At 33.6% G+C, this 15,000-nt stretch overlaps 1 protein-coding gene across 1 annotated transcript in view; it reads left to right on the forward strand.

Annotated features, from left to right (window-relative positions):
* Positions 1-15,000, forward strand: part of lrp1ab (low density lipoprotein receptor-related protein 1Ab) — a 146,084-nt gene that overhangs the window by 117,024 nt on the left and 14,060 nt on the right. The window contains exons 64-75 of the mRNA XM_056449612.1: positions 1-78; positions 697-822; positions 2,266-2,382; positions 4,188-4,294; positions 6,014-6,146; positions 6,229-6,351; positions 7,461-7,583; positions 7,689-7,817; positions 9,657-9,794; positions 9,908-10,027; positions 11,600-11,886; positions 11,971-12,149. The exon at positions 1-78 is cut by the window's left edge and continues 45 nt beyond it. Coding sequence (XP_056305587.1) covers positions 1-78; positions 697-822; positions 2,266-2,382; positions 4,188-4,294; positions 6,014-6,146; positions 6,229-6,351; positions 7,461-7,583; positions 7,689-7,817; positions 9,657-9,794; positions 9,908-10,027; positions 11,600-11,886; positions 11,971-12,149 — 1,660 coding nt within the window. The remainder of the gene's footprint in view (positions 79-696; positions 823-2,265; positions 2,383-4,187; positions 4,295-6,013; positions 6,147-6,228; positions 6,352-7,460; positions 7,584-7,688; positions 7,818-9,656; positions 9,795-9,907; positions 10,028-11,599; positions 11,887-11,970; positions 12,150-15,000) is intronic.

Consider the following 15,000-nt stretch of genomic DNA (forward strand, 5'->3'; position numbering starts at 1 on the left):
AACGCTGTATACCACGAGTCTGGGTGTGCGATAGAGACTACGACTGCGTAGATGAATCTGATGAACCAGCCAACTGCAGTAAGTCCTACATACTGTAGTTTCCCTTAAAGAAAATTTGACAATTAGGGGAGACCACTATAATTTCTGTTCGTTTTATGTCTGTTGCTTCATCCCTTTTTCTTTTCTGAAAACTGAAAAATATTAAGGAAAGTTGTTAAGTGCAGGAAGCTAATTTCCTTTTGTTTTAAATATAAAGGATTGTTGTTAAGTGCTGGAAGCTAATTTCCTTTTGTTTAGGGCAACTGTTTGCTTTTATCTTTTGTGATTTTTATTTTTGTTTTTTAAGAATGCAATTTTGTCACAGTGTGATTATTTTCCAAAAAATATTATATATAGCATAAGTAAAATCTTAAGCAGTTTAAGGGCATGTGAAAAATTTAATATAGTGCAGACTTAAAATACACTAAAATGATCCCTAGAGGAAAAAACAAATCAGTGTAACATGCACTTAACATAGTCAAATCTTCTAAAACACACGTTTAAATCCCTGAAACGGAACATTTTCATGTGAAAAAAATCACTTTTTTCTTTTGTGTGTCATCCACAGTTGTTTGCAAAAAAACAAACAAAAAAATAGATAAAGTTGATAATCGTCTGACGTTCTTAGTTGAAGCTGTTTCTGTTTTTATACTGTAGCTCAGATGAAGTGTGGTGTGGATGAGTTCCGTTGTAAAGACTCCGGTCGCTGTATCCCGTCTCGCTGGACATGTGATGGAGAGGACGACTGCGGCGACGCCTCTGATGAGCCCAAAGAGGAGTGTGGTACGACTGATTTTTTTTATTCATTCTCTCCATTTATGCCTTTTTATCAATTTTACATTTATCAGTTTGGTCTTTTCTCATAAATTTTTTATAATATTTTTCAATAAATAAAAAAATATATTTAATATGTAATCAGTGTTATATGTAATTGTTTACAAAGTAACTCGTTACTGTAATTAGATTGCTTTTCCAATGAAAAATATTTCATATTTAAATTTGACACCCAGTGGTTGAGCTAGGTATTGCATTTCTGGATCAAACAGCCAAATTGCTTAACACTGCAAATCTCATCACGTAGTGTGTTGTTAGGACACGGGGTTACAACCTGTTCACCTAATGTTTACATTTGTAATATTTATATAATTTGCTAATTAATAACCTCATGTGGAACTCTGAATCTGTGTCTCTTTTCGGAGTCTGCTACTGTCCACCGGAGGTCATCTAGTTCATGCTTTGAGAGTCGTTCTGAATGAATGAATGAATGAATAAAATATGCGGTTTTTCAACAAGGCAACCCAAGGTGCTGAAATATAATTGGCTAAACTGGCATTAGGTGGGTTAAAAGAACCAAAACTAACAAAGACAGCGTTCCAGCACGGAAGGCCCATTTTCAAAGCAGAATATCCGACTTCAGCTTTGTTTTTCAGATAAACAAGAATGTTCACTTGGCATGTTACTTATATATCTGCAAACATATTATGGCATTTTTATGCTTTAGAAGAGTCAAAAACTTACATAAAGCACCTTTAAAGTATTCACCCAAAAAAGAAAATGTACTCACTGTTTACTCCACTCGGATGGTTCCAAAACTTTGAGTTTCTTTCTTCTGTTAAACACGAAGATATTTTGAAGAAAGCTGAAAACCTGTAACTATTGACTTCCATAGTTGGAAAAACAAATGGTTACAGGTTTCCAACAGTCTTTAAAATATCTTCACCTTTGATCAACAGAAGAAAGAAACTCTAGTGAAGGGTGAGTAAATGATGACTTTTTGATTTTTTTTTTGTGAACAAGCCGTTTAAGAAATTTTAATATTCTGTATTTATGGAATATGGTGTTATTACATTGAATGTTTTTTGTTTTGATACATAATGTTTTAAAAATTTAAGGTGTGTTTTTAAAATAAAACTAAGTGGTCTGGTTTGACTCAAATTGAAAGAATTAAAAGAATTGTTATTGTCTATGCATTGAGAATTATATATTTTAAGTATTATTTGGTGATGTAATTAAATTACTTTTCAGAAAAAGTCATTTGAAACGTAACTTAAATACAATTATAATGATGTAATTAGTAATTAATAAATTTTTTGAAGTAACTTAACCCAACACTATACGTAATGATGGAAATACAGAAGTCATTTATGTTTGATCCCCTTTAGTATATTTTATTATACAATTTTTATTTAGATAAAACTGATTACTCATTTGTTTTTCTTGTGGTAGATGAGAGAACATGTGAGCCGTACCAGTTCCGCTGTAAGAACAACCGCTGTGTGCCGGGCCGCTGGCAGTGTGACTATGATAATGACTGTGGTGATAACTCGGATGAGGAGAAGTGTGGTACGTATCTCAACAGACAGACTTTCTTTAGCGTTTCTGATTTCCTTTGGCACACCTGAGACTGCATGTACCACTACTGTACACGCACAACGCTGAATCTAGCAGTTTCCTATTATTTGTGCCCATCACATTTGTCTGTGGGAGGCATTGTGGGTATTTTGTCCTGTGTCATAGCTCACCCAGTTTGCTCGCTGCATCTCACTTCATTTTGTCTCTATTCTTCATTTCACACTGACCCATTGGCTTGACTCAGAGGTAGGTCTCCAACCCTTCCAAACCTCTCCTCTCTTCTCCTATTTCTTCTCATTTCCCCATGCTTTCATTTGTTTGTGGCCAGTCACGGCTTCTGCCCTCTAGTGGCGTAATTGTAGAGTTATTTATTCTTCTGTAAATTGAAAATAGTGACGCTTCTAGCAGTGAACTTGCTTATATGGTTAGATTTTTATAAAATTTAGATTTGATTCATCTTTGTGTATATATTAACAAACATATAGGTTAAAAATTCAACATTAAAATATTGGTACCGCTTTACAATAGGGTTCCATTGGTTAATATTAGTTAATGTATTTACTGGCATAATTATCCCAAACAGTGAATAAGAGGTTTATTACAGTATCTATTAGTTTTGTTAACCTTAGTTATTGAAAAAGAAGTTGGAGTTTTATAATACTTTAGTAAATGTTGAACTATGATGATTAAATGCTGTACTTGTATTGTTCATTCTTAGTTCATGTTAGTAAATATATGAACTAACATTAACTAATGAAACCTTATTGTAAAGTGTCATAAAAAATGTCAAAGTGGTTATTCTGAATTGATAATAAAATATGCACATATATTTATCAAATATGTGAAATAGATATAAAATGTATACATTAAGTATGAATACTTCGACACCATATATAAAATTGTATTAAGTACAGGTCTTAAAGACATATATTTTGTGTGTGTGCTTGTTTCACCAGACTCATTTAGCAGTGTAATTATACCATATACAGTTGAATTTAGAGTTATTAGCCCCCCTGAATTATTAGCCCCCATGTTTATTTTTTCCCCCAATTTCTGTTTAACTGAGAGAAGATTTCTTCAACACATTTCTAAACATAATAGTTTTAATAACTCATTTCTAATAACTGATTTATTTTATCTTTGCCACGATGACAGTAAATAATATTTGACTAGATATTTTTCTAGACACTTCTATACAGCTTAAAGTGACATTTAAAGGCTTAACTAGGTTAATTAGGTTAACTAGGCAGGTTAGGGTAATTAGGCAAGTTATTGTATAATGATGGTTTGTTCTGTAGACTATAGAAAAAATATAAAGCTTAAAGGGGTTAATCATTTTGACCTTAAAATGTTTTTTAAAAAATTCAAAACTGCTTTTATTCTTGCCAAAATAAAACAAATAAGACTTTCTCCAGAAGAAACAATATTATCAGACATACTGTGAAAATTTCCTTGCTCTGTTGTTAAACATAATTTGGGAAATATTTAAAAGAAAAAAAAAAATTCAAAGGGGGACTAATAATTTTGACTTCAACTGTATTTCTAAATATATACATGTAAATACAAATAACTTGTATGTAACATAAAAATTATCATCAGGTTTGGGATCCTTGAATTAAATTATTATTATTATTTTCCCTCCCTCTTTAAGCTTTACTATAGCCCTTGTTCTGAAATGCGTCCCTTTCTTTCCTCTTATGTTTTCCCTGCAGTCACCGTAGTGAGATCTTACTGGCACATACAGTATGTCTCTGTTCAGTTTCAACATTTGGCTTGTCTTGTTCTGTCTCTGTCAGTGCCGCGTCAGTGCTCAGAGAGTGAATTTGCCTGCTCTAATGGCCGCTGTATTGCTGGAAGGTGGAAGTGTGATGGAGATCATGACTGTTCAGATGGATCTGATGAGGTACTGCACTTCATTACCTCCCTTCACCACCTGTAATGCAAATTGGGTGTAGTCAATTGAAGAAGTGCAATAATCGATGGACCACTTAATCAAATCTTAACTGCAGCAATCCTCTATTCAGTTTCTGCTAAAAGTAATTATTAGTTAAAAGCGCTCCATTTATGAATTGCACCAATATGAATATATATATTTCATATGTTATGAATTATAAATTTTAATGAATTTTATGTTTTGCTTTTAATTGCATTTGGTGTATGGAGACAAAAATAAAGCATGCATACATATTAATTAATTTACAAAGTTGAGGACATTAATGAGCTACCAATATTTATGTAGCATAGATACTCTTCATGAAGACTGATGTTTGCTATATCGGTCCATTATATTATCTATCTAATTATATTATATTATATTATATTATATTATATTATATTATATTATATTATATTATATTATATTATATTATATTATATTATATTATATTCATTTTCTTTTCGGCTTAGTCCCTTTATTAATCTGGGGTCGCCACAGAGGAATGAACCGCCAACTTATTCAGCATACGTTTTTACGCAGTGGATGCCCTTCCACTTGCAACCCATCACTGGGAATCACCCATACACTCCCATTCACACACATACACTACGGCCAATTTAGCTTACCTAATTCACCTACACTGCATCCCTTTGGACTTGTGGGGAAACCGGAGCACCCGGAGGAGAACACGGTGAGAACATGCAAACTCCACACAGAAATGGCAGCTGACCCAGCCGAGGCTCAAACCAGCGACCTTCTTGCTTTGAGACGATTGTGCGACCCATTGCGCCAAAACATTGCCCATTATATTATATTATATTATATTATATTATATTATATTATATTATATTATATTATATTATATTATATTATATTATATTATATCATATTATATTATATTATATTATATCATATTATATTAGATTATAGAAAATTACTTTACTGTAATTACAGTTATGGATGTCATGTAATGCATATTTTTACAATTAATCTCTCAATGTGTCTACTAAATAAGTTTTGCCTCTTCATTTCTATGGATGGATTTTATCATTACAGCTAATACATACTGCGGTTTAATACAATAATTTTTAACCTTAGCTTCACATAATATACATTTTTTTAACCTATTATCTATGTATAATACATGTTATACTTAATTGTAAGTTATAGATTGACACCTAAATTGTACATATTAGTGATATTTCAGTTTGCAAGTGTAGTTTTTAAAATCCCAATAAAAATCCTACCTAAACTAAATATACATTTTTAAGGACAATTAAACTAATATAATTTTTAAAGAAAAATAAACATTCAGTATTAAAAATGAAAACAAAATTGAGCAGAACCCAAATTGCTGTGATCGTACGCTGTATCCATAACATACATATCCTGTAATGCTTCATTTATTGAATTCAATATTTTGAGTGTTAAATAAAAAATAAAATGAAAATAAATATATAATATAATATAATATATATAATATATATATATATATATATATATATATATATATATATATATATATATATATATATATATATATATATATATATATATATATATTTATATATTTATATATTATTGATGTATTTTTTTACGATTTTTAATACGTCATGTCTTATCATGTTATGTGACATTACGTTACAGTATAATAAATTATTCTTTATTTCTGTGTGTGTCTTTCAGGATGGCTGTGATCTGAAGTGTGAGGAGGATCAATTTCAGTGTAAGAATGGTCACTGTATCCCGCTCCGCTGGCGCTGTGATGCTGATGTGGACTGTCTTGATGGCAGTGATGAAGAACGCTGTGAGATTACTGGTATGTGTGTCTGTTTAATGCAGGCTTATACGTAAGATTGGTTTCATGCATTGATCTGATCGTTCTCCTCCTGCTCTCTCAGAGGTGCGGCACTGCTCCAACGAGGAGTTCCAGTGCAATAACACTCTGTGTAAACCACTGTCCTGGAAGTGTGATGGAGAGGATGATTGTGGAGATAATTCAGATGAGAACCCTGAGGCGTGCAGTAAGAACGCACACATAACAAAAATAGCGTTTCAATCTTAAAATTGAGATTTCGGGGTTTTTGCCTTCTTAAAGTGTTTTTTTTAGTCTAATGTAAATAAATCATCCAGAATGCACATTTATCTGTTACATTTGTCAAACAGTATCCATTTGAGTCTGTAGATTTCAACAACAATGCATATTTTAAAAAGGAGAATTTTAATTTCAGGAGCATTTACTTCATTTACACCACACTTTAGTTATATTCATATCTGTGTTAAGAAGGCTTTTACACAGAAACATGTTCATGTATAGTTTGCCTGAGTATATACATTTAATTCTACAAAATTATTGTGAAACTTGGTCTACAAAAAAGACCTTTTGACTCTATATTTGCCCCCAAAAAACTTTTGACTCTACAGTATATAAGTCCAAAAAGTTTAAACTAAGCTTTTTTGCTCGCATTATGATATAATGGCTTATTTGCATATTTAAATATAGCACTTCAGAAAATGTTGAACATCAAAATGTTTGAAGTTCTTAATGTAATCAATGGGGAAGTATAATGGTATTTTAGTTTTTCTTCATTTACCTGCCAGTATCTGAAGTTTAGTAAACATTCGCCGTTTGTAAGTTAATTTATATAGACAAATAGAAATAGCATGTTAAAATAGGACTTTTGGTAGCAATTTATTTTAAGTTCCAATTCACTGTATTAACATACTATTAACTAACACTACTAGCTTAATAAACTGATAATTAGCCGTTTATCAATAATTAGAATGCTAGAAGTTGGGTTTAGATTTTTGGTAGGATTAGGGATAAGATTCTTTGTACTTTGTTACTTCTACTTTGTAACTACTAATGAACAGTTAATATCTTAATAATAGGTAGATGATAAGCCAGTAGTTAATAAAGTGAATTGTGACTTAAACTAAAGTGCTAACAGACCTTTTTTTTCTATTTTATTGTGTCTATATGGTGTTCATTTTATTTGTGCAAGTATTTAAAAAGTCTTTAATTTGATTTTAGAACATTTTCAGTTTTCAGTGTTTTTGTTGATGAGGATACATTTAAAACAGATTGAATGCACCAAAAGCTGAGATTAAAATGTTCCCTGCTGTTATTCAGGACACTTCCAGTGCCCACCGACTAGAAATTTCCGCTGTCGTAATAATCGTGTGTGTCTTATGAGAAGCAAGCTGTGCGATGGCGTGGACAACTGTGGAGACAATTCAGATGAGACCAGCTGTGGTGAGTTTTCTGCTCTGCTGTCATTTATCAGACTGCTGACTGCTGACTGCTGTCAGTCATTTATCAGCGAGTGTTGGCGTTAACTGTTGTGACGTGTTCATACAGACCATGATTCCACATGTGATAAAGACCAGTTCAAGTGCACCAATGGCAAATGCATCAGCGCCAACCTGCGTTGCAACTTTTTCAACGACTGTGAAGATTACGGCTCTGATGAGATCGGCTGCAAGACAGGTGAGATGCTGCTATCTGTATGGTACAGGATTGTCACAATCAAAAATGTAAATTCTATTATAATAATATAATTTTTTAATAATAATAATAATTCTACATTTATATCTTGGCAAACATTTAACAATGAATGCAAACATGCAGTGGAATAAAAATTCTCAGAAGTTTTTAAAGTGATGGTTTAAATTTAGTTTCAGTTTAGTTCATTCATTTCACATAAATTGCATTTGTTTTACATTTAACTGTTTTATACTAAGCAACTTACAAACGAGTGTGAATGTAGTTAAAGCAACAACAGAATCCTAGTTGGTCTAATACAATTTTGAATTTAAAAACTATATATTTTATTTAATTATATTATAACTAGGGCTGAAACTTATAATTGATTTATACAATTTAAAATAATGAATTCAATTTGTAGTAACCGACGCTTCATTAAAAAAATAAAGCATTACTTCCTGTCTAACATTTATATGATTTGCTTATTATATTTATTTTAATTAAGCAATATGCAGCTTGTTTTTTATTTCATCTTGTAATTATATTATTAAAGTTTAAATTCAAAATAAAGGGCAGAAGCTGCAAATTGAGTTGAATGGAATGAAGTTTCTCCCTATATAAACAGTTGAAGTCAGAATTATTAGCCCCCCTGAATTATTAGCTTTCCTGTTTATTTTTTCCCCAATTTTTGCTAAATAAAGAGAAGATTTTTTCAACATATTTCTAAACATAATAGTTTTAATAACTCATTTCTAATAACTGATTTATATTATATATAAGCCATGATGACAGTAAAGAATATTTGACTAGATGTTTTTCAAGACACTTCTATACAGCTTAAAGTGACAGTTAAAGGCTTAACTAGGTTAATTAGGTTAACTAGGCAGGTTAGGGTAATAAGGCAAGTTATTGCATAACAGTGGTTTGTTCTGTAGACTATCAAAAAATATATATATCTTAAAGGGGCTAATAATTTTGACCTTAAAAAGGTTTTAAAAAATCCCTGGATCTGTTAAATATCATTTGGGAAATAATAATTCTGACTAATAATTCTGACTTCAACTGTATGTATCTGTGATTGGCTTTAATATATTATTTACTGCTCTGTTGCATTTCAGTCACAAGGTCTTCAAAAGAAAATGGGAGTCCAATTTCTCGATCGACTTTGGTGGCAGATTAATCGATTATTAAAATAATAGATAGCTGCGGTCCTAATCATAATAATTTAAACTAAAACCATTATGTTGGTTATATGTATGGTGTTGATTTTGTTTTATTTATTTATTTTTTTTTACTTTAATTTTGACAAACACAAAAGTAAAAACACACCCTACATAAAATGCCTGGCACATAACAAAAACACACAAACATAAGTATACATATAGTAATAGCCATAGAGCACTGTACTACAAGCAAAACCATACAGCGGGACTAATAGAAAATTGGGTGGGAACAGAATACAAATGAATACCCCTGATGACATTATTTCATTCCAAATCCCAAAGTTTTGCACACAGAGGTGTTTATACCGTCCAGACAAGGTGTCCAAATGCAAATAAAAGTAAAAAGTGAATGAGACAAGGTAGAAGTCCCAGGGGAATATTCTATCTAATAATCGAATGTCATCCTTTTATGGTGTTTTTATTTTGTATTTTAGTATTTAGTATTATAGGTTTTTATATATATAATATACGTATAATATATAAACTTTGTAATTCAAATTAATTTGTTTTAATGCCACCATTGATCTTTGTGGATAAATTAAACTTCTTAATTTCATAGCTTGATATTGAAGTGCTCTAATTTTCTTTTTCATTTTTTTTTTTTGTTTTGTTTTTGTAGACACCATGCTGAATGACTGTAAGAGTAACAAATCTCTGTGTGGAGATGGTGATGAGGCTCACTGTGTATCCAACGGCACAGACACCTTCTGCTCCTGCAAACCTGGTTTCCAGAGTGTTAGACACAACACCTGTGAAGGTACAACCTGAAGTCTTCATAAGACCCAAAGAGACTTTATTACTCAGCCTGTTATTTCAGAACCTACAGTGTGCGTATTAACATTGGGAATATTGTTGTGTTGTCTTTTTCAGATAAGGATGAGTGCAAGCAATTTGGCGTATGTTCTCACATATGCAACAACACCAAAGGCTCCTACAAGTGCAGCTGCCACAAATACTTCACCAGGATTAACCACACATGCAAGGCTGACGGTACGTGCTTTAATTCTTGATTCCATATCTGAGGTTGTCTTTAAGAATATCGTTCACACAAAAATCTAAATATGTTTATAGATTTTTAGATGAAATTGGGGTCCTTGGAGATTCATAACGTGCAGATCAATGGCTACCAGCATTTTGAAAAGAAATAATATTAAATAATAATACCAGGCGGAAACATCCCGCTCTCCCTCATGAAGCCAATCTAGATATTCACTGACTGCAATGCTAAATTGGCCAATTTTACAGCAGATAAAAACATGTTTACAGCCTGGTACAAAAGATGGTTTTGATGCTTATGGTTCATATTACCCTTCATGACATCTGTGAGGGGGTGAATTTTTTTAATAACTCAAATTTTATTAATATTTATTTTAGATTTTTATGCATATTTCATATGCTCTGATAAAGTCAGCAATATAAATGAGTACATTTCCGAGTCTGTACTTAAATTTTTTTAAAAACAAATAGTCAAATCATATTAAAAACAGAGTCATTTACATAAACTTATATATATATGTGACCTGTATATCAAGATGACTTCTCTTTTTTTTTCTAAGATTTATTGTTTTTCTTTATTAGTATTTAGACAGGAGCAAAAGTTGGAAAGAGAGAGAGAGGTAGGGGGGTTAGGGAAATGTCCTCGAGCCAGGATTCGAACTCGGGACGCCCTGATGTGCTACTGCACCATATGTCGACGTGCTAACCACTAGGCTATTGCGCCGACATCAAGATGACTTCTGTTGTGATGTGAGATTTTTGTCATGTCACCCATCTGGACTCAATAATAAGGACTGCCCGATGGCCCGGGGCCAGTGTGCGAGATTCTAAGGACAGTAGACAGGATCATTACTTGCCCAATCGGGCTAGTGCTGCCTTGTCACTAAAGTTTAATTTGCCTGCTTGCGTGCAAATACAGTCTTAGAATCGAGAAACAGTAAACGCTACCTCCTCTGTGATGTCGTAAACACCATACTGCTTTTTGGTTTCTCTCATCGAATTGAATGTTGAGCACGTTGTTTTTTTCAAATTATGATGCTAAAAGAAAACGTCTGTTTCTAACTTCTTGGAAGCAGACATTTACGTGGGTTCAACACAACGAAAAAATGAAGTGATGTTTTGCACAGTTTGCCGTCAGTTTCCAGGAAAAGCAAACAAGTCGGGAGCCCTTTTTGTTGGAACAAGCAATTACTGAAAAACCTTGAAGCTGACGATAAAAGTGACAGCATTTTCAATTTTGCCCATTAGACATTTATTAACATTTTTAAGATGATTAAATCTTAGATTCACAGACGTTATTTTTGAGGATCTTTGAGAAGATGTCCTGAATAACAGGCAGATATATTGTAAAAGGCAGATATATTATAAAACATATTTTAAACATGTGACTAAGAAATAGCTATTAACTTTTTTTTTTTCTTGGTTGGGCCAGTAAAAATTTTGGCAGGGCAAGTAAAAATCTGAACCATCTTGGCCCATCCCTTCAAGATTTAATTTTAGGCCATGTTTTAAAAAGAAATAAAAACTGCTATCTGTCAGTTTTAATGTTTTTATGTTCATTTTCAGGTCAGAACAGCAATAAACAGGTGCTCTACATTGCGGATGACAACGAGATCCGCAGTCTAAATCCTGGGATGCCTAACTGGGTTTACGAGCAGACGTTCCAGGGCGATATCAACGTCCGTATCGATGCAATGGATTTGCATGTCAAAACCAATCGTATTTTCTGGACCAACTGGCACACCTCTGGCATTTCCTGCTTCCAGCTGCCCTCTCAATCCTCAGCATCAGGTCCCACGTCCAACTCTCACCGCCACACTAGGCAAAGCGAGGGCAGCGTCAGCAACCTTGAAGTGAGTCAACAGTTCTTCAGTCCTCGATATTAAACTTCACGCTTTCCAAAACCTTTTCTGAATTTATTCCTGCCTCCTCCTCAGATTCCAGGTTTGAAAATGCCGCGTGGAATCGCAGTCGATTGGGTAGCTGGAAACCTTTACTGGACCGATTCAGGACGGGATGTGATCGAGGTTGCTCAGATTACAGGACAGCACAGGAAAACATTGATTTCTGGCATGATTGATGAACCTCATGCTATTGTGGTGGATCCTCAAAGAGGGTATGAGACCTTGTGTTCTTATACTGTTTGTTTTAGTGAGTTTGAAGGCCAAAGCATGCTTAGATTTGTACATTTGACAACATGCATACACGTTTTTGTGCTTTTTTTTCTACAAAACTAGAAAAAATAGGCCCTGCATGTGTTTAAAATAGAGTTTCTGATATCATTTTATATTATCTATTATTTATTTCATAGAGCACAAAATTACCCATTATGCTTTGCGTATATGCATAAAGAGAATGCTTCGAACTTCCGGTCGGCAGCTTTATGCGCATAAAGAGTCACATAGGATCGCTTTGAAGCGATAGTTTTAATGTCTTTACTTGTGTTTGTCGTCTTTGAACTAAAACTGCTGTTGATCAGCACCACCTCCTGGACTGATTATTTAAAAAATAACATCTAAAGCTAAATTTTGATATGGTTTGTACCCCAGGTTTGTATTTATTGAATCTTAATGTGAACAATCTGTTTGAAAAAGATGCATCACAGTTATATATTGTCCTGGTATAATTAGCTAAAAATGTATTTTGTTACTTTGGTCTGCATCACAGGCTCCATCTTTCAAAATGTGGATATCACAAATTGCTACATGGCTGCCATTAGAAAAACTTCCCTATGACAAACAGATTTTGGTCAATTTGGTCTCTCCTTTGGGAATACATAAAAGAGCTCTCTTAAATTACACACAGGATCCTTGTTATTTATTTATTTATTTATTTACAATTTTTGTTTAATCTCCACTTAAAGACTGCTCTAAAATAGTGTGATTGTGCTTTATTATTTATATCTATTTATTTATGTTTTTTATATTAATTTCTTTGTTATTTTCCATTTTTAAGACTGTATACTCTGTAACACATTTATACTTTTTGATGTTAATATTTTGTGTATGTGGGCCAGGACTTCCTGGTAGAGGAGATATTGTATCTCAATGGGACATTCCTGGTTAAACAATTAAATAAATAAATAAATAAAAACAATAAAAAAATACAATTAACATAAAAAAAGAAATGGAAAATCTAATAGAAATGGAAAACAACTGCTCCGAGTCATTTTACCCTCATCATAAGGCGAATGAGACTTTAAACAATGTCTTTCGGATGAGATGTTAAACAGAGGTCCTGACTCTCTGTGGTCATTAAAAATCCCATGGCACTTCTTGTAAAGAGTAGGGGTGTAACCCCGGTGTCCTGGTCAAATTCCCTCCATTGGCCCTTACCGATCATGGCCTCCGAATCATCCCCATCCACTGAATTGGCTGTATCACTGTCTCTCGACTCCCCCAATAGCTGGTGTTTGGTGAGTGCACTGGCGCCGTTGTCCTGTGGCTGCCATTGCACCATCCAAGTGGATGCTGCACACTGGTGGTGGTGTAGAGAGACCCCCCCTCAAGATTGTGAAGCGCATTGGGTGTATGGCCATACACAATAAATGCGCTATATAAATACACATTACTTACTTACTCATCATAAGACAGCATCTTGTGCTGTTTGAATGGAGCATCTTCATCGCTAAAGTAATCATTGAATATAACCAACCCTAAACAAATGTAATTCACCAAAATGCTTGACACACACATGTAGCCTACTGTACTGTCCCACTAACACATCAATTGAAAGAGCGGCACAAAGTGAAAATAAAGTAGCATTTTGAAAAGACAGAAAAACACATACCCTGGTAAATACTACACACAAGCTAACTAAATGAAACATAAACTGTTCCTGATTAGAATCAACATGCAAATCAGCCAACAAAGTATCAGTAGCGGATCTATATTGGTAATTTTTGGAAATTGCATGGCTTACATACCTGCTAGTTTCATGCCAGTATATTCAGTATATAAAATGAGAGACAGGTTCTGTGTTGCCACCTTGTGGACAAACAAAGCAGTGCAAAAACAAATCAAAGTGCATGACTGAGCTGCGTAAGTGTGTTTAAAAAAAGTAATAACAATGCAGTGTTTTTACTGTACATACATACTGTAAACTGAAGCATACTATGACTTAAAGATATAGTTAACCCAAAAATGAAGTCTGTTATTTGCTTGCTTGATTCAAACCTGAGTTTTTTTTCTTCTATTGAACACAAAAGCTGCTTTTTTGAAGAGAGTGTGAAAACAGAAGTCTTTAACTTCCGTGGTATTTATTTTTCCTACTGATGTCAATGGCTTCTGGTTTCCAGCATTTTTCTCCTTCAAATTATCTTCGTTTGTGATGAAGGTACTGTTGTGGAAAAAAGATTCTGGTCTGCAAAATATTCTCTAAGTCTCTAAGTCAAAGTTTTCAAAAAATGTCTGAGATCTCCGAAGTCTTTAGGCAAAGCAGTTTATTGTTACAGCATCAGTAACAACAGAGACAGGTCGTTTGAGTGTCTGATGAGTAGAGGCTAGCACACAGTTTAAATACATTTCTTTGTCTTAATACTCCACCCAAATGTACACATTACACACCTCCATCAGCTTTTCCGCTAATGGGGTTTTAAATCTCACAGGTGCCCACCACCAATAAGAGTCTCAGGGTCTTTCAGGGGTCCTACCTATGTCCAGTTAAGGTCTTTCCTTACTGTTTCAAATGTGATGACTCAACTAAAAAACAATGCTGTCAACTGTAAGTTTAGCTGAAGTTCACGGGTACTCATATTTTTTGGCAGTCGTTACAAATGAGTGTGGGTGCACATGCAGGTGTGCCTTATCATGAGTTACTGAACAGAGTGCAGGTGCCCTTATGGCCTTGGTTCCATAAATCTACTCCCTTTGTGACATTTCATCCTGCTCTTCTAATTTCTCTTCTCATCCCTGACTGCATTTGCACAAGGTGACTTTTTTTATTTACCAAAGCACTCATACATGATA

The sequence above is a fragment of the Danio aesculapii genome, chromosome 23 (assembly GCF_903798145.1).
Source record: "Danio aesculapii chromosome 23, fDanAes4.1, whole genome shotgun sequence".
NCBI classification, from domain to species: domain Eukaryota; kingdom Metazoa; phylum Chordata; class Actinopteri; order Cypriniformes; family Danionidae; genus Danio; species Danio aesculapii.